This window comes from Macrobrachium rosenbergii, chromosome 23 (genome assembly GCF_040412425.1).
Source record: "Macrobrachium rosenbergii isolate ZJJX-2024 chromosome 23, ASM4041242v1, whole genome shotgun sequence".
Lineage (NCBI taxonomy): Eukaryota > Metazoa > Arthropoda > Malacostraca > Decapoda > Palaemonidae > Macrobrachium > Macrobrachium rosenbergii.
In genome coordinates, this window is record NC_089763.1 from 40,388,657 (window position 1) to 40,413,686 (window position 25,030).

Genomic DNA, 25,030 nt, shown 5'->3' on the forward strand with positions numbered 1-25,030 from the left:
CCAAATTCTCAGTCTTACGAGATACCCAAACTCCACGTCCTATGGGACGCCCAAATTCCATGTCTTAAGAAACGCCAAATCCTAAGTCCTACGGGACACTCAAATTCCACGTCTTACAAGACGCCCCAATTCCACGTCCCACAGGATGCCCAAAATCCACGTCTTATGAGATGCCCAAATTCCACGTCCCAGGTGATGCCCAAATTCTCCCGTCTTACGAGACGCCAAAATCCTAAGTCCTACGGGACGCCCAATTTCCACGTCTTACAAGATGCCCAATTTCCACGTCCCACGGAACGCCCAAATTCCACGTCCTCGTGACACCAACTCCATGTCCTTCGTGATGCCCACATCCATTGTGATGCCCACCATGTCCTCGTGATGCCAATTCCATGTCCTTTGTGATGACCACATCCATTGTGACGCCCACCATGTCCCCGTGATGCCAATTCCACGTCCTTTGTGACACCCACCACGTCCTTGTGACGTCAATTCCACGTTCTTTGTGACACCCACCATGTCCTCGTGATGCCAACCCCACGTCCTTTGTGACGCCCACATCCATTGTGACGCCCACCATGTCCTCGTGATGCCAACTCCATATCCTCGTGACGCCAATTCCACGTTCTTCGTGACACCCACCACATCCTCACGACGCCAATTCCATGTCCTTTTGTGACGCCCATGTCCATTGTGACGCCCACCACGTCCTCGTGACGCCAATTCCACATCCTTCATGATGCCGACATCCATTTCTGACGCCTACCACGTCCCTCAGGATGCCCATTCAACTCCCAAATACTCTGTCTCCGTGATACCCGGCCGAGGCCGTCAGGGAGAGATAAAATATATTTTAACTTCAAATTGGTTCCCGAACCCATTTAGTTATTTCTTTGAGTTCAGTGGACAAATAAATTTGCCAATATGCCGGCTACAAGAGCCCACCACCAACAGGACTTCACGTTCTACATGCAGGCAGGAAAAGACCTGACAAAGTTGGGTCAAGAATTACGGGACTGGGTCCTGGGGCAACTAGATACTGCGAAGGCAGAAAGAGAGGCAGAAAGAATTGCCCAGGAGAAAAGAGAGGAGATGGAGAGACAAGAGACAGAGAAAGAGAGAATCGCCCAGGAGAAAAGAAAGATGGAAAGGCAAGAGAGAGAGAAAGAGAGGCAAGAGAAGGAGAAAGAGAGAGAGAGGAGCGAGAACGACAGCATGCCCATGACCTCCAGATGTTAGCCCGGCAGAATGCAACCCCCCTCTCTTGCAGCGGGGATGAGTACCTTTAGCCAAGCCCACTCGTTTATACCTAAGTGGATGGAGGCAGAACTGAAGTATGGCTTGAGGGGGCCAAAAGAGTCCTGGATTGCTGCACCCTCTCCCCCGCGGAACTCTCCCTTGTTCTCACTAAATTCCTCGGAGGGAACGCACTCATTGCCTATCACGCCCTTTCGGTAGAGGATAGGGGAGATTGGGCGGCTGTACGCCAAGCTGTCACCAAGGCGTGCGAGATTAACCCCAAGCGTTGGAGGAGGCGCTGGAGAGGGCAGACAAGAGACATAGGCCAGACGTGGTCTGACTGGGAGTACCACTCCAAGTGGGCGTTAGCAAAATGGCTCAAGTCCAAGGGGGCTACCAGCACTGCCGAGGTACTTGAGAAATTCAAATTAGAGCATTTCTTATGCTGCGCCCCTCCAGCCCTGGCCAACCATGTAGTAAAGAAGGCCCTTGCCACCCTCACTGAGGGTTGCCAGATAGCAGATGTGTGGGAGACCCACCACCCTCAGGAGGGAACCATGGGGAGGTAGATCTACCCCTAATCCTCCCTGGGTGGATCAGCTCCCTAAAAGAGTGGGAATCCCAGCAAACCAGTGGTGTGCGGCTATTGCAAGAAACCAGGGCACTCCTCTGATCAGTGCTGAAATCGGCCCACAGCTCCCTCTCACCAACCTCCGCGGGGAAATCCCCTGCCATCCGCATCAGCCTGGGACCCTCCCATGGCAGGAGCCGCACCCCGCCAGGTTGCCCGTAATGAGGACCACAGCAGGAACTATTGCTCTGCGTGTAAAATTTATGGACACTCCTCCCAATGGGTGAAGTGCCCTAACAAATCAAATACTCCTGCCATTGCCTTAGCAGTCACAAATCCCAAAACTTTAGGCCCTCCCACAGAAGGTCCATATATGTGGCACCCCCTCAAAGTAATAACATTACATGCCAGGTCACGGCATTTGACAACTCTGGCGCCCAAATTTCCCTCATGAGGGAAGATAAGATCCCTCATGGAGTGAATGTCAATTGACGAAAACTCGTCACACTCGAGGGAATAAATTCATTCAAAATGATACTCCCGACTGTTAGGCTGAGAGTGACAAGACCTCACACCTCCAAAATATACAATCTCGCTGTCACCAACTCCATTCCTGGAGGTTATGACCTCATCCTGGGACAGGACTTCCCATCCCCATCTAAGTTTGAGATATCCAGGGGTCCAAACCCCCCAAATAATTATGTGAGCATAAATAAAAATAAATTACAGGATCGCCCTCCAAAGAGATTGCTTCCCGATCCCATTTCCGTACCCGGCACTGTCCCAGTGCCAGTGCCACGCCCTCTCTCGATCTCCCTCCAGGAGATCCCAAAAATGAATCTAATACACTGCCAGTGCCGCTGGAAAGCACTGAGCAGTGCCAAGCTCCATCTGCCCAGAACGGCGAGAAAACCCCAAATTCCATATCAGTGCCAAGGCACCAAATCGATCCCCTTCCGGGAGATCCCAAAATCAGTTCTAAATCACTGCCAGTGCCGCTTGAGGGCACTGAGCAGTGCCCATCTCCGTCTGTTTCCAACGATGAGAAACCTCTAAATCCATCATTACTGCCTGGACCTGCCTTAGTGCCAGTGCCAGAGCGCGCCCATGAACTACATTCGAGAGATCCCAGTCCGGCCCCCCTCCCTCTGCCCAGCTTGGCGCTGCTACCAACGCTGGTACGAAAGACGGGTCCTCCAGACCATAGCAGAAGCTCACCTAAAGGTGCGGCCTCGAAACCCGTGCCAGAGCTGGTCATCCCTACCTGTGAGTCTCTCACGCCCCTCCCGACTGCCTCCCCTCTGTCTCAGCCCGCCACCGACATGCCCATGAGTAATGATTCAGCCAATTTGCAACTGGCCGATGAACTCACGGAACTGTGACGGATCGTGGTCGAGTTGTCAAAGAAAGTCCCTGTGTCCACTGTCAAAGAAGCCGACACAGGGGGCATTCCAAATCCCCTCCAGGGTTCGGTTCCACCGATTCCCCCGACTGAGAAAAATCATCACAGTAAGAGGGGTCCATGGAGGAAATCCCGTGGGCGTAGATAATTTCAGGTAGCTTGAAGAGAGCTCTCGAGCTCCCCTGGCAGCTGTGTCGAATTGGCACAGTGCCATCCCCTTAATCCTACGAAAACTTTTGGCAACTCTATCCAGAAGAGGATCTCAAGGTCTGTCACCATTCTATTTTTATTCCTTTCATAAGTCTATCCCTTATTCTTTCCCTCTAACATTTCCCTTTCGTACTTTTGATTTACTCACATTTATTTTATGCCTTATCAAGGCCCTCCCCACCTCCCATTTTAATTTAATCCCTTCTGCTCATGCAGAGGGCCATTGACAGATGTACCAACTATTTAAGTCTTACGACTTCTCATTCCATGCTTAATACAGCATGATGCATTTCAAAATAGGATATGCCTTCGCTATAAGTTATTCTATATAAGTAACAATGTGGCACTGTGCCATTATCCCCCCCCCCAAAGAGGAGTCGCTCCCTCTGGCTATCTTTGTGGCCGCCTTGGGCCAAGGAATAATCCTAGCCATTTTCCATAGGCTATGGCAATACATGTGTTACAAGAACAGAATTAAACACTTTTTTGAAAGTGTATGCGTAACGTGATCTAACGATCTTTCTTCAGGAAAAAGCGTAAAAAGGTTTATGATAACACTTGCATCCTTTTTTTCTTTCTCTCTCTCTCTCTCTCTCTCTCTCTCTCTCTCTCTCTCACCGTCGCTCTCTCTCTCTCTCTCTCTCATCGTTTTCTGAAGTTCACCCACCCTTCACTCATTCTCTCAAAGCAATTGAAAGGACTATTTAAAGAAACGCAATAGTTTCTATAAAAATAGGTTTATTATTCAAATAACCCAACAAGAAATGAATAAAACAAAGCAAAGATTAAAATGCATAATAAATAAATTATCGAGTCAGATAACTAAACTCTGAACTGCCAAACACTTCTGATTAAAGAAGTCTCACTATAAATAGCCTTAAATATCCAAACTCACACATACTCCCCAAAATCAATAACTAAAGTCATGTAAAAAAAAAACAGTCTACCACATGTTATTCGAACCAGTCCACAGACATCTGTCAAAGAATTAAACATGATAGAAAACTCCCAAAAATATATGAAATGCAAAACACAATAATGGAAAGTGTAAAATGCATCAGCCAAGATATGGCAAACGTAACATAACAAAATAATAATATAAAAGAGGTATGAATATTCATATTAAATCTCCCACACCAGTTCAAAAGTTCATAATGATTAGAAAATCATGGTAAAAATCACAAGTTCAATTTCCTCCCATAAAAACAGAGATTTGAAACTCTACCTTATCTGCCGTTCAAAAGCCTGGATCCTCTCCAAAGCTACGTCTAGATAACTGCAGTTCTATCACGTTAATGAACGATCAAACTCACTTTTAGGGCAGATTTTGGCATAATCTAGATCAAATTAACGCACGTACTCATATACATAACAAGATCACCTGACCGCCAATATTGCTGAAGAATCAAACTATTTGCTGAATACAAAGACTTTACATCTGACGGCTCGGTCAGTACCATCTCACTCCAAAAACTCTTCCATCACATCTTAAAGCATTGAAGCTATGAAATGCATATATGTGTCCTTTAAAATTGTAGCAGCCATATTTTCTGAAATACATGAAAATGGCATACCTAATTGGCATCTGTTTATGTAAGTAATAATAATTACTTTGTATCTGTCATTTATTCTTTGTTATTATTTTTTTTATGATAAATCCCGAGTCCCAGACTCGCAAAATGTGTAATTTACGCAAAATGTTATCCCTCATGTATGCAGAGGAAGTGCCATTAGGCATCTATAAATTCAGTACCACCTTTTTGTAATTCAGGGAACTTAATTCCAGCCCTGCCCCCTTCTCTCTCTTGTCACTGAAGTAATTGAATCAGAATATGTAATGTTAAAACTCTCTTGATATCCTTCATTGAACTTATACATCAGGCAAGAACCAGTCATTTCCCCTGATCATTCCTTAGGCACTCAGCGCCACCAAGGCAGTGCCATGTTAGGCACCGCCCATTTGTACTCGAGCGAGAAGTAACACGAGAAGTGTATCATAGTATTAAGAAGCCTCTTAAAGGCAAACTAACAGCATGCTGCTATATTTCTCATTTAGAATGTAAGCAATATACATGTAAATTATTTTGGTATTCTGTCACCCGCCTCAAAATTACCTTGACCACGTAATCTTAAAATTAACAGATATGTTAGACTGAATCGAGATTAATGTGTCGTGTTAAAGTAGTTTGTTTTGAAATATGTGTTGGGATTAAAGTAAAATTATACCTCATAATAATATTAATAAGAAAATATTCTTTGCATCGCGTGTTGGGAGATAAGTAGAGCAAAGCTTGTTGCCGACTTCTTGAATTTCAACATGCACACCGAATGAAGGTGGGTATGTTTTCTTCTGTGGGGAGCTATTATAGTTATCAAGAAGTCGTAGCATATCGGCCATTCAGCTTTCCTTAGTTTAGCCTTGAATTTAGTGCAAGTAAAGTAATCGCTGAAAGCCGGCCCGTACTTGCCTTAAGCTATTGAGAGTAAATTCGTTGCTGCACAGGCGACCCCAATTGACCTAGTCACCAACACATATAAATTATCAACATCCTGATATGTCCCCTTTTTTTCACCTGGGACAATCATTCAGAAGGCACGGTCAATAAGGTAAAGGATGAGAGGCTGACTGTCACTCCCTTAAGCAGCTTAGTTCAACTAAGCTGCTTAAGAAAACCATTCCAAAGGCAGATTGAGCTGGCTGGATTGTCTTTCCGCAGGAATACCTTGGGGAATACAAGCAAACGCTCGGAACACCTGGACGAGTGATACACCCTTAGCCTGCCACCACGTGGGTATATTACTGGGGCCCCTCCTCTGGACAGAGGCCTTAAAAAGAGGCCTTGGACAGAGAAATCTGGCGGTTAGCCATACACGCAGGCGAGTGATACAAGTCGCTGAGAGGTCACCCTTCACCCTTCCACCCAGATGTCCACGCCAGACTCCTGACGTGAACCCAGTACTACAGTCCTCCTCGAACTCAGGCCCCGATGTACAGTCCACCTTTAACCGTGGACCCAGTACTACAGTCATCCTTGAAAGGACCTACCCCGGAACCTGAGTACGATGTCACGTGTGTGAACACCCGTCGTCATTCTACGCCAGAGCCCCGCTAACCTTTCCCCCCAAAGGTAAAGTACGAGTGGAGGCCTTTTCAGTCACGGCAGTTTGCATTTTTGAAGTGTTACCGAGTGCCAGTATTGTTTTCTCATCCTTGTGTCATTTGTTCAGTCCCTTTTGCAGTGTTTTGTGTTCCAGTGTAAAGTGTTCAGTTATTCCTCGAGTCCTTGGCACCCTCTGTGCAGACTCGAGTCATATTCTGTGTTATATTTTTCCTTTACTGGCGTGTAATGTGTAAATCTCTCTTGCAGAGGGAAATATTCACAGTGGACTCAGCTTGGACTGTGCCTTGCCCTTATTCAAGACTCCTGTAGGAGGATCTTCAGGCATTGCAAGCCCTGTAACAATTCAATTACCCATTTCCCTTCTAATGCTTTTCTTTTTGTAAATATAATTTCTTAATTTATCCCAAGTGTTTACGTAACATTTCCTTATGAAGTAGAGCCTTCAGCTCCTAAAATCATCCCGTTTTCTTTGTTTTTTACGATTTCCCTTGATGAAAGTCAGAACTCCAAGACCAAATAAATAAAGGTTCCATTGCTGGCCTGTAAAAATCTCTAGAAATCATATAATCGCAGGGAAATTCGTAAAAAAAAATATATATATATATATTATATAAATAAGTATATATATATATGTATATATATATATATTATATATATATATATATATATATATATATATATATATATATATATATATATATATATGTTTGTAATTTATACGTGCACGACTTTTTATATTCACAAATGTTAAGCCACGAATACCGTTAGTATTGAATGCACAATTCCTTGGTTATAACTTATATCCGAGGGATTTGTATTTGATAATTCCTTCGTGCCGGCCAGGACTCGAACTGTGCCCTGGTTTAGCAGCAATGATAGATAGTGACTTTGACCATCCTACTATAATGTATATATGATATATATATATATATATATATATATATATATATATATATATATATATATATATAATATATATATATATATATATATATATATATATATATATATATATATAATATTACACAATATATTTGTATATAGATGCACATACATACATATATATATATATATATATATATATATATATATATATATATATATATATATATATATATATATATATATACATACACACACATTATATATATAATCTACTGCTCACTTTTTACCAGATACGTATGTAATTGTAATAGCCACCAGGCACGCTTTTCAAATTTTGTATCCAAAAAGCGCGAAAAATTCGAGAAGTTAAGAGGGCATGATGACTATTACAATGACATATATATATATATATATATATATATATATATATATATATATGTATATATATATATATATATATATACATAAAGTACTTATTCATCGTTAAAATTAAAACTGAGAGTCACCTCGGTGCTTTCCACCGACTCAAAAGACATGAACAGTCTCTGGCAATGATTATCAGGGGTTGGTCTTGAATATGACTAAGTTCTGAACATAACCTGCGTTACAATTCGCCTTTCGTGCCACTCAAGATGATTCGTTTTCATCGATTTTCTGAATCAAAGCTAATCCTTGGGTCATAAGTTGCACGCGAAGACTTTCAGAGCTCCAGAAAAGACGAGTCGTCGAGGCTCCAGAAAAGATGAGTCGTCGAGGTGCACTCTAGGAGGCCACAGAGGGACCGTCCTAATGATGGACAGGTAGGAATTCAAGTCTATATTCTGGTGTGTATTCGTAGGACGGAACGGGCGACCGACCTGTCTCATCGTCGACAGAGAGAAACCAGGCACAAAAAGGGGAAGTTATAAGGAAAAAGACGGGTCTGAAATTCTTAAAAACCAATAGCTGAACGCGGGATTGTTTGCCCGAGAACTTACTTGACAGTGTGGATATTTTTAGAGCAGATTATTATATTAATAACTGAAAATGGTAGAACTATAGGGTAGCTCCGCGTCGCCGACGGCACTATAACTTGACCTTTTCTACAGTTTTTTGGTTGCTAATTATGAATTTACCTTTAATTTTTGGCGCTCGAGTCTAATTAACCTGTAATTATCACCCGAAGTCCATCCAACAAGGGGTTTCCATACGCGATCTTCACAAGACAGCACGTCTGTTTCGAACGGTTCATATCCCGTCCGGCAAGTGCAATAACTTGTTAACGTATGGATACCAAACATCCCCGGGCCAGTACTAAACACGGCGAAGGGACATTCCATTTGGCCGACAACAAACAGATGCACCGCCAGTATCAGAACCCATAAAAGTGTAGAGAAAAACAGTTGAAAAGGTAAAAACAGGCGCGGAGCTAATATATAGAATTACCCTGAAAATGATTATCAGTTGGGAATATCTTAGGCTCATTTCTAATCAATACTATTTAGTCGGCTTCACCTATTCTGTGATTTCACCAGTCTGTCATCCTTCCTTTCAGTATTTTGTTTACTCGCAAACGCCTCTACGATTCCATTCTTTCGGCGTCCCTAGTCATTCATAGCTCCAACTTCCTGGTGGCCATTAAGGATTGGTTCAAGATTCCCTTCATACTTTGAAATTCATGTGCATTGAAATTCCTTACTTAGAGTGACGTATTATGTAGCATATTCATGCCTGATTTACGCACACCTTCATATACAGCACGCAATATAAATTTACCATGTTTAAATAACTTACAATAATAAAAACGGGGAAAAATGGTATAGTTTTATGGTCACTTGATCCCAGGTGCGCACTTTGTACTGTTGATACATACTTGGCCGTATGACTCTATTTGTTTCAAATTTGGTATATTTGTTTGGGATTTGGAATACAGTGGCCTAATTTCCGCATTCTGAACAAAGACTCTGGAGATCTTTGTATCAGTATAGCATTTTCGAGTTAAAAAACCATTTTAGGTTTCTTACCATTTTCGGTATCTTTTTTTTTCCTTTAAGCTTCACTTTTCAATCATAACACTCGACGTAGAAGAGATACTAATCAGCAATAGCGTAATATCACTTCTACACACACATATATAATATGTATATATATACTTCCATTAAAGTCAATAGCATTATTTGCAGAGACTATCTTCTTATTTAGACTTTGAATCAGTCAATACTTAATCTCTTTCTCTTCAGGCAAGCTTCTCAGGAATAAAAAAAAATTATTCCCGAGAAGTTTTCTTGAAGAGAACAAGAAGTATAGACTGGTTCAAAACCTAACTAAGAAGATAGTGGCTGCATATAATGCCACTGACTTTAATAGGAATTGCATCAAAAGGAAAATATGCCCAAATAGAATGTATACAGGTGTATATATATATATATATATATATATATATATATATATATATATATATATATATATATATATGTATATATATATATATATATATATATATATATATATATATATATATATATATATATATATATATATATATATATTGTAGACAGTCGCCTTCATGGCGGTAACATTTTTGTTACTGACATCGACCACGCTTAGAAGGAGATTAATGGCGCATAGAAACTCTGGAGTCATCTTCCAACACGACACAGGCAAACACGGCAAAATGCCAACGCTACAAGAAGTGATAGAAGACTCCAGAATAAAATACAGGTGCATCACATATCGGGACCTGACAATAACAGATGCTGTGTATGTAACAACAAACAAACCAACGCTAAACTTCCAGATGAAAGGAGCTAAGGCCGTCCCTTCCCAACTACCGAGGGAAAGGGGGACAGGGTCAAGGTCACTGGTAAAACAAGCCCCGCCAAAATATTACAGGAGAAGAAATAATAACAAAATTACGCATTGTAAATAATAGTAACAATAACCTCGCCCCCCCTCCACCCGTCCTCTTGGGTGCAAAAGGAATGAAGGATTTCTCAAACTGACTCTGCTTTGGAAATTTTCATGTTGAGCATTACAAAAATATTTGTCGACATTTTTTGTTTTCTAACTGACATTAAAATATATAATAAGTATTATAGAACACACAGCTTTGAATTTGCAAGTGTTTTGGCTTTCGCTATAGTAGATGAAATGTTCTTTCAGATCAAAATAGTCAGTGATTAACTGTAAACGAGAAGACTTCCTTCCGAAGACCCAACACAGAAAAATTATTTTTCATGAATAAGTACTTATTTCTATATCTCCTGTACATACAATGATTTTTTTTTTCAAGAAATGATAGTTTATAGTGGCATTTTATATACGCTTTTATTAATCTTATATTATCAGTTGACAGTCAAAGTACAGATATCTTATATATATATATATATATATATATATATATATATATATATATATATATATATATATATATATATATATATATATATATATATATGTACTGTATATACAAGTAAATAAATCTATAAAACAAAGGTTTTGTCAAGAATAAGTATGAATTCATAAATATCTTGTAACATTCAAGGATCTTTTCTAGGAATAAGAACGTTCACTATATATTCAATGTTTATTGTCTACTGACAGTCACTGTCAACTGATGATAAATTTTTAAAGTAAGTATTCATTTTGGTACTTTGTAATTATTAAGAATAGTATAGGATCATTTCAATGCTACAATAGCTAAAAACAAAAGAAGACAATTTAAAACTTTTATTCCGACAATACATAAATAAATACATTTACATCCTGCAAAACGTGTAAAAATCTTAAAAACACTATATAAATTTCATAACCAAACTGAAGAGATATGTGAAATAGAATAATTAAAGTTTAATAGATTAGTAATTTTTTTTAAAGTATAGTACGACACTGTAATAAACATCATAGATCATATTTGTAACTCAGTTTAATTTTATATAGATTTTTATGTGGCTCTTGAAATAAATGACTTCAGTTCAGAAGACGTTATCCAATTGCAAAATATAACTGACAACTTAAAAAGGAGTATTCTGCATAGGAAAGGTCGTGAATGCTAACTGTAGCCCTTGTCCGCTATGAGGCGCCACTGTCCACGCAATCAAAATGGCGTCATTTGTTTTTCCAATGGGAGTATCGGTTTATAAGCTCTCTGGTTCAAGTACGGCTTCTCCGGGAGCAAAAAAACGTGCTGGCATAAGGCCAGCGTAATTTAAAACAATATGGTCTCGTTAGCACGTAACTTTTAAGCACATTTCATAATTTGAAAAACTCAAATATCAACACAGAAACCTAAAACTATCCTTGTTTTATATTGCATAGTTAAAACTTGGACAATAATGACCTTGTCGATTTTGCAGCACAAGTTGTGGGATGTGACCATAATCCGACCCCAACGGTTGAAGAGGATGAGTAAAGTTTTGACATGAATGAAGATATTGCGTTTTTTTGTTTTAATTTATTCAGGTATTCTTATTTTCCACACGGGTCTTTACTTTAATGGGTATTCTTATTTTCCACAGGGTCTTATATATATATATATATATATATATATATATATATATATATATATATATATATATATATATATATATATATATATATATATAGACTGACACACGTACACAAACTTACAGTGAGGGCGATAGAGAGGCCCCCTCCAGAACTGACACAAGTACATAAATTTTCATATCTTCACAAAGGAAGAGTACGTGATGACATAGATATATTTGAATATAGGTAGATAGAGGGATACATAAAAATATCAATAAAACATACCCAAAAATTTATTAGATATGACCAATTCTGGGTAAACATTTCTCGGAATATCTATTCCTTTCATGCAAGAGATAAAATTTAAAATTGGGCTGAACACCACATCATTTGTTTTTTCTAATCTCAAGCTCCGCATTTCTGCTGGTCTGACGATTATTGAAATTAAGCGTTTCTGTGTCTCGTTATTAACTGGAAGGAGACGTCACAATAACTGAAACTTACGACAGACGTAGCAAGTCTAATGGGACATAATGATACAACCCGTAATTGGGATTGTGGTAACAGTAGAAAAATCAGGGCATCCTTCCATGGTAGCTGCAAGATCTCTTTAGATAATGATACTGATACGTCAAATATTTTATTATTTTGGACTTGCACATAGTTTTCATTTTGGACTTGCACACAGTTTTCCATTTATTTAAAAAATGACTTGCCGACAGAGGTCGACGAATATTCTTCGCGTATTGAGCTAAGGGTTTAACCAACGGACTTATTTGCTTGCAGAAAGCACAAGACAATGCTCATCAAGTTCATCTTCTACTTCCTCCTGCTGTCTCCAAGGCATCATGGTTTTGCAGGATCACTTGAAGAAACGTACCAACGGGTGAGATGTCAATTCGTTTTGTTACTTGTTTGCTTATCCTTCTACCTGCCTAACTGGCAGTTCTAAATTCTTGAGTCACTCTTGTTAATCCATCTATCCAATAGAAGAATGTTTAAAATTTTGTTTTCCCTAATGTTATCAGAGCTAAATCACTAAAGGAATATCTTTTCTTATTATTAGCATCTCCAAGTCTGATTCATACCATAGGAACAAATGGAAAAGAAGAATCTTGATTTAAGAGTAAAGATGAATAAGAAATGAGAACTGCATGTATAAAGGAGATAGTATTTGAAGTTCTTTTTATTGAGAAAAACAGACTACTTTTGCTTTCCCAAACTTCTTCTAGGGTAAGGTTTTTCTTGAATCCGGATGCCAAACTCCCTTGTACAACTAGCGTGGAAAGGCATACTGAGAGACATATAAGTATCTATCTGTTTGTGTGTGCATATACATACATATATATATATATATATATATATATATATATATATATATATATATATATATATATATATATATATATATATATATATGAATGTATGTATGTACAGTATATATATTAATCCAATTCTGCCACGGCAGGAGCTAATTCAGTGCCTTTTCTATAATGTCCTTAATTATTCTTGGAAGTAACTGGACAGCCCATAACAACTACAAGTCTGAATAGGTCTTGCATGGGCGTGAGCACCAGAAGGCCTCAAGGTTATTTTAGCAAAGTACAATATCAGCCCTTCCATCCTGCTGACACAATCACGTTGCCCACTTACCATGGGCAGAAATGTTTGCTGGAGCCATTCAAAAGCAAAAAGCGGATCTCTTTTCTGTTACTAACGTAGCTTTATCTTGATAATGGAAGTGATATACGTAAAGAATCCATTTTTAAATCCATAAGCTTGCCATGACGCATAATTCTTATTATGTCCAATGAGGGGTTTCACCTTTCTGGCGACATTTTTAAATTCATTATTCTCTTCTACCATACATCTTAACCTCGGGTTCTCGTCCTTTATGTTCTATGATATTCTCTTCGTTTTCTTCTGGGACACTGGCCGTTACGATATTTAGAGTCCCGTTCTGAAGTGTTTAGTTATTCTGCGATCTTTTGTTTTGCATCGTGTATCTCCTTTTTTTTTTTTTTTTTTTATCTGAGCACTCAAAGGTTGTGTTTTCTTTTTCCTTTTGCGTGCTTTCTTCATCATACTGGAATATGACAAAACGCTAACACGATGCTTTTTCATTTACTCAGTAGCTTTCGGTTCAGGAGATTATTTCATGGTAGGGCTAAGGGAATGTTCCTAATTTTTTTCTATTAGTTTTCATTTCATCTGTAGAGAGTATCTCAACTGCTTTTCGAGGCATGGTTCCAATTTGTTTACTCACGGCTTTTAGTTTTTTATTCATCATAACGGACTTCTCAGTGACCTCCTCCATCAATCGGATTTTTTTTGCCTGTTTCCGGTTATTCTTCACTGTCCTTAGAGAAACCAGACTTTCTTTAGTCGGTATTACTGTTGGAATTACCAAGTGCTTAAGTCTTTAATGGCAATCACCTGCGAATGTTGTTGACCTAGTAAAGCTTGTTGTTTGTTGATGTTATTGTTTTAATCTTTGCTTGATTGAGCTGGCCTTGTGCCACTTTTGGTGTCTTGCTCCTAATGAACTTAATCATTACTACCATTATAAAAGAACACAATGTAATACTTTGCTATCATAACTTTTGTTTTTATCACACCATTGCATTTATCAACATTATTTTCACTGGTACGTGCATTACCAATGTTGCCACTATAATAAAAATTTTCCCCACAGGTCGACAGAAGGTTCCCATCTGCCATGAATAAATGTCTCTTGCAAACGTTGTCACTTCCTCCAGCTCGCTACAAGCTTATTGAATGCGCCACTCTCTGCCTACAGACCGTTAATTGCCGCCTGTTCTGCATTAAAGGTAGGTCAGGTTGGATCTTTATGTGAAGACACTCTTCTCTTTGGTACTTGTTTAGTTCTTCAGTGGACTCACTGTCTGGATTCGAAAGAATTTGTGGTTGTATTGCATAATAATAACAATTAGTAATGTGTTTACTTCACCGTTGTTATTCGGACCAAAACAGCTAAGACACTTTCGATCTTTCATTACTTTTGTGGGTGACCGTCAATTTGTGTTCGGTAGGCTGCTGGTTTTCCTGTCTGCTTTGGTCAGTACTAGGGAACCGATGGGGGTGCGTAGAATAATACTGCAATCGTGTCTGTAACTGCATTTTGATTAGTTAACATGAAATGATAAGCAGATAAAATTTTAGAAAGCTTCAAGTCACACTGTCCGAAAATATAGCAAGATACCGTGCACCCAGGAAAATGTTTCAATAAATAACAACGACATGAACAATAAACAAATATTTCTTTCCGAAGATAACTGAGACAAACTTTGCTAAAAAATCGTGGTGGTTCCACAAATAATTTTTAAAGATTGCAGATATGAATCCAGTACTAATGACGAAAGATTTTTTTAAGTGAAGACCGCAATGCTATCCAAAACTAACTTTCCGTTTTCACTTTTGTCACTGCAGGCAATGAATGCACTCTCTTCAAGACCTTTGTGACCGCCCAATACAATGGCACTACCCAGGATTCCTTCGGCTTTGTCTCATGTTACACGTCGTGGTTCAGTTCGAAGAACCTGGCACCTGGAGCAGTGCTTACGATGTCGCCGACTTTTTCCGTGAATCAGACTGAATACCAGGCCACCAATGGGTATTTCTGCTATACATACAATTCCTGCAGCATCACTTCTTATTTTACTAATCCCTGGTGGAAGGCTGATCTCCAGAAGGCTTATTTCGTGTCAGCCGTCCTCGTGAAAACGAGAGACGACGTAGCCGATTTCAGCAACGTCGAGATACGATTGGGAAATTCGCCTACGATCAGCCAGAACCCAATATTTGCCACCTACCCGGGATCGGCACCTCCAGCCGGAACTGTTCTCACTTTTAAACCTACGAACCCAATGGAAGGAAGGTATCTCTCTCTCCAGGCAATTATCACAAATGGCGCCATTGCTATTTGCGAGATACAGATCATTGAGGCTTAACAGATGTAATAAAACATGTGGGTTTTTGGAAGGATAAGGTTACAGAGGATAAACAAGGGCAATAAAACCCATGTTTTTTTGTGACAGTAAGATCACAAAAACCGAGCAGTTGCACTGAAACCAGAGGCTCAACAGGTCATAAGGTCATAAAACCTGTGATATATAGAATGATGCCAGAAACAATGCTCTCACGCATTGTGAGTGTAAGATAAACAAAAGGGGTAATTTCCAATTTCATTTTATTGCATTTTCAGGTTTTATTTACATTAAACATGGCTAAGGAATCCAAAAGGCCTTTTAACTTGTAAGAAAGCTGTCAACTAAATCATTCAAATTTTTCAGAGTAATTTGTCACTGATAAAATATACAAAAAGTTTATGAGAAGTTAAATGTTTGTTCTGTTGTCATTGCTGTTGACATGTATGTGTCAGTGCTGAGTTACAATAACTAAAGCATTTGTCATGAGGAATATATAAATGAATAATTAAATCAAATTGTAACATTTCTTTTACAATGCATTTCCTTGATTATTTAAAAATTTATATAAATTATAAGATTTCTAATAAGGGAAACATAATGACTGCGTGTAGCCATCAGATTTAGGTATTCGAAGTTCGAGTGTTCTTTGAAGAGTAGAAACCTTTTTCTCTGAGTTTGCTGGATTCTCACCAGAATTGTCCATTGTCAAGCATATCTCACGGATAAGTCTGGACTTATGTTTAATTGCCTGGTACTGAACTGGCTTTTTTATGAATAACTTTTGCCTCACTCTATGATAACGTTTTGCTTCCAAATTTGTTAGATTTCTCTGAAATGTCTGGTTTGCCCTCTGAGTTTGCTGATTTCTGACAAAAATTGCTTGCTTCCCGCTAGATTTACTAGATTCCTCTGAAGTTTGTTAGTTCCCACCAAATTTTGTAGTTTTCCACTAGATCTGAGGTCCGGTTTCTCGGATCCCCACCAGCGTGACTGGCACCCCACCAAATTTGCAGATTACCCACCACGTTTGTTGGGTACCAGCCTAATTATTATTTTCCCGGATAAATTTTCCTGTCATATGAACTTACTGCCAAGGTAGGGAGGGCTTTCAGGGCCTTTGTTGTAAAGGAGCCTCTTGTGGTAAAATGATAGATTCCAAAAATCGAAAATGTAAAAAAGTCTCTCTCGACACCTTTATAATTTATTTATGTCGTATGTCTTTTACTCTCCTGCACTGTCGCTCTGATTTCAGGCATATGTACGTGAGGTGTGCACACACACATAAATTTATATATATATATCAAAGTCGAAGGCGATTGCTTTAAACCTGATGAACAGACTGGAATGGTTTTCACGAGGAAATTCTATATCTTCACCAATTTTTTATTAATAACTGTTTCCCATCTGAGCTCTTTTACAAACATTTGCGTAAATTTTTGAATAATATTTTTCAATTAAAATTCAGAATACCAACAGTGCCTAAACTATCTTTCTATGCAAGTGTCCCGCTTGTCTACGATAAACATTTTTACCAAGATTTACGACAAATAATAAACAAATATTTACCGGGTGTCGAATTGAAACTAATACCTAATAATCCAATGACGATCAAGTCTCTGTTTAAATTTAAAGAAAGTCTGCACCCTTTGATGACTTCAGGAGTCATATACCTGTTTAATTGCCGCAGATGTGACCTGGGGAAGTACGTGGGCTCCACTCGTAGGTTGTTGAAGGTGAGATTAGACTCTCATCGTGGCGTAAGTTACCGAACGGGTGCTAAATTATCAAACCCCGAATTTTCATGCATATTAGACCACGGGAAAAAATGCAGATATAATATCAGTTACAAGGATTTCAAAATAATAGGCAAAGCTCCGAATGACCACCAACTGTCAATACTAGAATCTCTTTTTATTAAACAACTAGTTCCCCAATTAAATACTCAGTCCACGTCAACACCTCTATACCTCTCGTGAGTTTCCGTTGGAAACAAAACGGACCCTGAATGTCACTCAGCTTTCGCCTTCAGCACTATTTGGTATTCATTGTTCCTTTCTGTTATGTTTCTTTTTATACTTTTAAGTAAAATTTCTTTTTTCTCGTTTTAAAATCTGAGTATTTTTAATTCTGTTGTCTTTTTAATTTATAGCTTTGAAAATGGGACACATGGTCCTGAAACGTCAGCATAATAAAATACACTGAAAGGAAATACAAGGAAGTCTCCTTCCCCCCTAACTCGATGCTATATATATATATATATATATATATATATATATATAGATAGATAGCTAGATAGATAGATAGATAAATATTGTACATATGTATACACATGCATACAAATATACATTCATACATACATAAATATGTGTTTATGTACGTATGTTTGTATATGTATGTATAAGCCTTTTCCCCTTAAGAATGGTGGTTCCCCACAAAAGAAAGGTGAATGACTGCTGCCATATGCACTTGTAAATTGCTGAACTGTGGATGAATACCCTGTGCGAGAAAAATCCACAGCTTCATACTTTAAACAGAAGGCTCACTACTCCATTCGCCCTTATCTTCAAACACTCTCTTGCTTTTTGAGTGTTGAAGTTCCCTCTTTCTAATATCTCTTTGGTCAAAGCTATCCTTCTCTTTTTAGGTCATCCTCATCTCTCTCCTCCCAACACTTGCAAATTATATACTCCTTTAGCCAACCTACCATTTTCCATTTTTTCCGCTTGACTAATCCATCTCAATAGACTCTTATGCACTCTTTCACTTAAACGATTCTTTTACCACTCCTGTGCATCTTCACATTTTGAAGTATTTCATTCTGTAGGTTTCATACATGGACCTGAAACCTGAAAGAAGCCTATGGCAGAATTAATATAGAAGCAGTGTGAAGGGTGTTGAGGATCCACAGTATACAAGGTGGAAATGGAGCATGTGAAGGTGAGCAAGATGAAGATTATGAAGATAAATGTAAATTATGAAGATGGAGTAATTTTGGACAATTAGCAACAGAAGCAAGAGATTCTTGTAAGAGTGTGAGAGTGAATATTTCAGATGATGGTCGGATGAGAGTACAAGTATCACAGATCAGGTAAAGCAAGGAAGTTAACAGGATGTGTGTACAAGATTAAGAGGAAACCTGAAGTGTCTTTGAAAGCCAAGGTTAGAATTAAAAAGGAACTGTTGAACCAGGACGGAACGGGCGACCGACCTGTCTCTTCGTCGACAGAGATAAAACAAGGCACAAAAAGGGGAAGTTATAAGGAAAAAGACGGGTCAGAAATTCTTAAAAACCAATAGTTGAACGCGGGATTGTTTGCCCGAGAATTTACTTGACGGTGTGGATGTTTTTAGAGCAGATTATTATATTAATAACTGAAAATGATTATCAGTTGGGAATATCTTAGGCTCATTTCTAATCAATACTATTTAGTCGGCTTCACCTATTCTATGATTTCACCAGTCTGTCATCCTTCCTTTCAATATTATGTTTACTTCGGCGTCCCTACAATGATTCATAGCTCCAACTTCCTGGTGGCCATTAAGGATTGGTTCAAGATTCCCTTCATACTTTGAAATTTATGGGCACTGAAATTCCTTACTTAGAATGACGTATTATATAGCATATTTACGCCTAATTTACGCACATCTTCATATACGGCACGCAAATAAAGATATCAAATTAATGAAAGCTGTTAAGGGCAATACCAGAGTAGTGAAGAACAGCATTGATTACAACATCAAAATGCGAAGGATACAGCGGATGAAAATACTAATTTTCCTGACAACGAAACATGGAGGTCAACACACAACAGGATTTTAACTGGTTTGGAAAAATCTATATATGATGTCGACAAAGATTCCTATGATATAGCTTAACTTAAAAAAGGCAGATATTTTCGTGCATGACTAAAATCCGCCTCCTACCCCAAAAAATAACCTTATTGATTAATTCCGTGGGTCTAGTGTCGTCGGCCCGTTGAAAGCAATTAACTGATTTCTTAGAAAGCCTAAAAGAACCTAGAAACCTATCAGCAATACTGTCAGTTTCGCCGGAAATTTGCGAGTTAATCAATAAATGGTGAGGACTCTTATTTCAGTTATGGAGGCAAGACATACGGACAGACATTCAGAGTAGCTACAGTATGTGTTATGAAGAGATATGTTAAGACACTTTTCTCTTTTAAACATGCAGCTTAAGTATGTTAGATGCTTTGCCTGAAAAAATGACTATTTTGGAACCATCGATGACATTCACAATTGAAAACATCAAGGAATCAACATTATCTTTTCTCGAATTTTGGGTGAAACAAAACTCTGCAGGATTTGAAGCCAAAGTATACGGGAAGAGCACTCACACAAATGCTTATATGCACTATTTTTCGTACCAAAGAGAAAACGTGAAGGATATACCGTCCAAAATACATAGAGGAGTTCAACACATAGAAATTGGTTTTATGAAGCTTGCTTATCCAGGCGAAAGGAATTTTCTATGGTAGCAAGAAGAAAAAAAAAGAAATGGAATAAAACGGTAACCCGAATATAAAACTATAATACAACAGAAAAATAAAAGAAACCCCCAATAAATAAAAAAAAAAAACATATCTCATGTCACCCATCATTTCAACAATAAGGGTAGGAAGGACATATGCAGTAATTAAAGTCAAAGTAGATAAAGAATGAAAGGGTACAAGGCTTTTATATAATTCTTACGTGGGTGAGACTGGGTGTTAGTATTATAAACATGCAAGATTAAAATATTGCATTAGCTGTACAATGTTAGGATAAAAATCATAGGATGAATTTCAAAGAGAGCTGATTAGCATACAAAAGTAATGATATGAAGAAACGCAATGCAATGAAAGGGGTATTCATATAATTAATACCCACAACAGTGTGAAACAAAAAACAAAACAGCTGCATATCATAATATCAAGAAAGAGTTTGCTCCAAATGAGACAGGCCTATTACACCTGGTCAAAAGATCAGACCGCGTAGCACTCTGACAGAAAGCAAAGGATAAGCGAGGACTCCAAAGAGTTATAAGAATGAATGAAAGGCTGAAATATTAAATTTAGGCCCAAGGCCAAGTGCTGGGACCTATGAGGACATTTAATTCTGAAAGGGAATTTGAGAGTAAAAAGATTTTAAAGGTGTAACAGGAGGTAAACCTCTCAGTTGCATTAAGAAACAATTGTTAGGATAGGGTGGGAAGTAAAATGGAAGAAAGAGAATTTGAACGGAGGAACAGTCAAATGAATGAAAAGGGTTGCAGCTAGATGTCGAAGGGACGCCGCAGAGAACCTTAAGTAATGCCTACAGTGCACCGCATGAGGTGCACTTACGGCACTACCTCTTACGGCCCGAGGAGGCATACAACGAGATGAAGGGCTAGGAGATATAAAAACAGGCCACCTGACTAAAAATTATATCACAAGTCCACTTTGTAGATAACAGCAGGGCTACCGGAGGCAACGGGTAGTACTGTGTAAATTGTGTATTTAAAAAACTGTTCATAAAAAAACAAATAAGAAACAAAATTTCACTCGATTGGTCGTTTTCTCCTACTATCAACTAGAATGTAACTGTTCTTCGGTTTTTATCTATAATAATAATAATAATAATAATAATAATAATAATAATAATAATAATAATAATAATAATAATAATTTCAGTCAAGTGCCAGTATGGCTTCAAGCAATAGCTTAACGAAGTTTTTTTTTTTAAAGACACATCAATAACCAGAAAGGGTCAAGATTTTTCCTCACTTCTGCAAATTAGAGATAAGAAAATTGCTACTGGCTTTGCTCCGTCAGAGCAATAAATCAGGGTACTTTATGTCCATGATGACGTTGCTTGCATGGCATGACAACTTGATTACATTTCAATATCAATTTAAAGTTCATTAACACAATTTCTGGTAAAGTGGAACTGAGGAAAGCGTACCTACAGATTTGGGGGTACAAACTCCCAAAGATACCACTGGTACAAAACCCAGGTTCACCAGTATTTGGTCTTCGTTACCCTAGGGTATTGATTTTCAAATAGAAGGTTTGTAAATTAATGTACTTCAGATTCTTATATTCATGTATTAAATTTAGTTTATCTTATTTTAGGATCAATTTTGCAAGATAAGCAGATTACTGATTTCCCCGTAGTATATATTTGGTATATGCTGTTAAATGTCAAGAGTTGAGGTCTAATCTTATACTTGAATGCTTACTGGCAAGCTATCAATTTCTTTTTTTACTTTTAATTCAAATTAAATATACTGTAATGCCGAGTTTAAATTTTCACGTGGAGTATAATTTTTAGAGAATGAAATAGAATATAGAATTTAGGCCAAAGGCCAACACTGGGACCTGTGGGGTCATTCAGCGCTGAAACTGAAATCGATACTAAAAGGTTCAAAAGGTGTAACAGGGGGATGAATACCCTGTGCAGGAAACATCCAAAGCACTAGCTGCTTCTTACTCTAAACAGAAGGCTCATTAGTATTGTCGATTCTCCTACACACACTACTCCATTTGCTCTTACCTTGCAAGCTCTCTCTTGCTTGCTGGGTGTTGAAGTTTCTCCTAACTCCTCTTTGATCACAGCTACCCCTCTCTTTTAGGTCATCCTCACCTCCTTCCTCCCAACACTTGCAAACTATATACTCCTTTTACTAACTGACCATTTTCCATTCTTTCCACTCAACTAAATCATCTCAAAAGACTCTCATGCACTTTCGCTTAAACGAGAATTTTACCACTCCTTCCATACATCTTCAAATTTTGAACCATTTCATTCTGTGTTTCATATATGGACCTGAAACATGAAGGAAGTTTATGTTAGAACTCATACAGAAGCAATGTGGAGGGTGTTGAGGATCTATGGTACACAGGGTAAACTGCTAAGAGCAGTGAAAAGTTTTTATGGTGGAAGTGGAACATGTGAATGTGAGCAAGGTGAAGATTATGAAGATTAATGTAAATCATTAAGATGGAGCATTTAATGTAATTATGGACAATTAGCAACAGAAGCAGTAGGCTCTTGTAAGTGTTTGGGAGTGAATATTTCAGATGATGGTAGGATGAGAGCATAAGTGTCACAGATTAAGTAAAGCAAGCAAGGTAACAGGATGTGTGCACAAGTGAAGAAGAAACCTGAAGTGTCTTTGAAAGCCAAGGCTGGAATTTATGCTGCTCTCCTCTACGGAAGGGAGGCGTGGATTTTAAATGCAAATGAAAGAGTGAACGTGAAATCAGAGATGAATTGGTTTTGTGTCCAAAACAAATGTTAAGCCACGAACACAGTTTAGTATCTAATGCACTATACTTGGTTATAACTTATGCCCAAAGAGAATTGTATTTGATAAGTGATTTCCTGCCAGACAGGGCTCGAACTGTGCCCTGGTTTAGAAGGAATGATACATAGTGACTTTCACCATCCATCCATGTATATATATATATATATATATATATATATATATATATATATATATATATATATATATATATATATATATATATATATATATATATATATATATATATATATATATATATATATATATATATATATATATATATGTATATATTTGTATATATATATACACAAACAAAGTATTTATTCATCTTTAAGGGTATAGGAGTCGCCTGACTCAAACGACATGAACAGTCTCTGGTAATAATTATCTGGGGTTGGTCTTGAACATGGGTAAGGTCTGAACATAACTTGTATTACAATTAGCCGTTCGCGCCAATTTATGTGATTGGCTGTCATCGATTTCCTAAATCAAAGCTTCTCTTCGGGTCCGTAAGATGCACTCGAAGACCTTTAGAGCTCCAGAAAGGACAGAGTCTTCGGGATGCACTCCAGGTGGACGCAGAGGGAGCGTCCCTGTGCTGAGTCATTAGGTTGTCCTACAGGTAGGAATTCAAGTGCGACGGGATGGGAGACCGACCTCATCGTGGACAGAGAGAAACCAGACACAAAGAGGGGAAGTTATGAGGAAAAAGACGGGGCTGAACTTCTTAGAAAGCAATAGATGAAGGGAGGGTTGATTGTCTGAGAAGTTAATTGACGCTGTGGATGTTTTAGAGCAGATTATTTTGTTAACTGAACATGATTATCAGTTGGTAATGACTTACGCTCATTTCTAATCCATACTATTTTGCCGGCTACGGAAACGATTCCAAAGACAATTAAAGCTTACACTCTTGCTTCACCTCTTCTGTTTCCTAACCGGTCCCTCCTCCATCCGTCTCTCATCCTTTCTTTAAGCATTGTGTTTACTCGCAAACACCCCTGCGATTCCATTTGTTCCGTTCTTTCAGCATCCTTACTAACATTCATAACTCCAAATTCCTAATTACTGTGGAGGATTGGTACGGGAATCCCTGCGCACTTTAAAATTCACGTGAATTCAGATTCCTCACATAAAATGATGTGATATATTGTAAAGGGCTATTTTTATATCACGACGAGATCTACCCGGGCCAAGCGCACGCGTACAAGAAACACAACAGATGTCACGCAACCTTTGTACAGTAAGTTCCAAAAGTGAAGCTACAAATTTCAGAGGATTTTGTTCGAAACTCACTAACTGGCAACTACAACACGTGGCTGAAAAACTTATTTTTTTCTACATTGAAAGCTCTGTCAATTGAAATAAAGCTAACATATGATGCACAAATATCAAATCTATGATATTTATAACAATAAGAAAAAATTATGGTAATAGTAATTATTTCAGAGTATAGTTATTACTTCAGACTATAGAAACGCAACAATTTAAAATTTTCGTTCAACACAGGATTACCAACATTACCTTTGTATATTTCGAGCAATGTGAAAACAAATATTTAATATCATAGTGTATTATCAATTATTTTAGCGAAGATGCATAAAACCATGCATGTATCAATAGAATATAAAGGGAAAATCTCCGTAACATTAAACATAATCAACCATGAATGCACCTACATTCAACAGAGAAGTTGAGTGTGTTTGGTAGTTCTGATTTTAGCTTCTAGGACCCGACCATTCGGACTCTATTTCAGCTTTGGCTTCGGTTTTGACCCACGACACAAACTTCAACATTATCTACCCAACCTATGAATCACCAGCCGCGTCCTACTAGGGGGGGGGGGGACTTTGCCCCAATACCCCCATCGCCAGCCAGTAATATTGAATAAACAGG

At 38.3% G+C, this 25,030-nt stretch overlaps 2 protein-coding genes across 3 annotated transcripts in view; one reads left to right on the forward strand and one right to left on the reverse strand.

Moving 5' to 3' along the window:
- mRpL49 (mitochondrial ribosomal protein L49) overlaps positions 1–25,030 on the reverse strand; it is a 398,706-nt gene that overhangs the window by 222,800 nt on the left and 150,876 nt on the right. The gene's annotated exons all lie outside the window — the stretch shown is intronic.
- On the forward strand, positions 1,613–3,192 carry LOC136851093 (uncharacterized). The gene is made up of 2 exons (XM_067125064.1): positions 1,613–1,649; positions 2,540–3,192. The coding sequence occupies exons 1-2, from the start codon at positions 1,613–1,615 to the stop codon at positions 3,190–3,192; spliced, it is 690 nt and encodes a 229-aa protein (XP_066981165.1).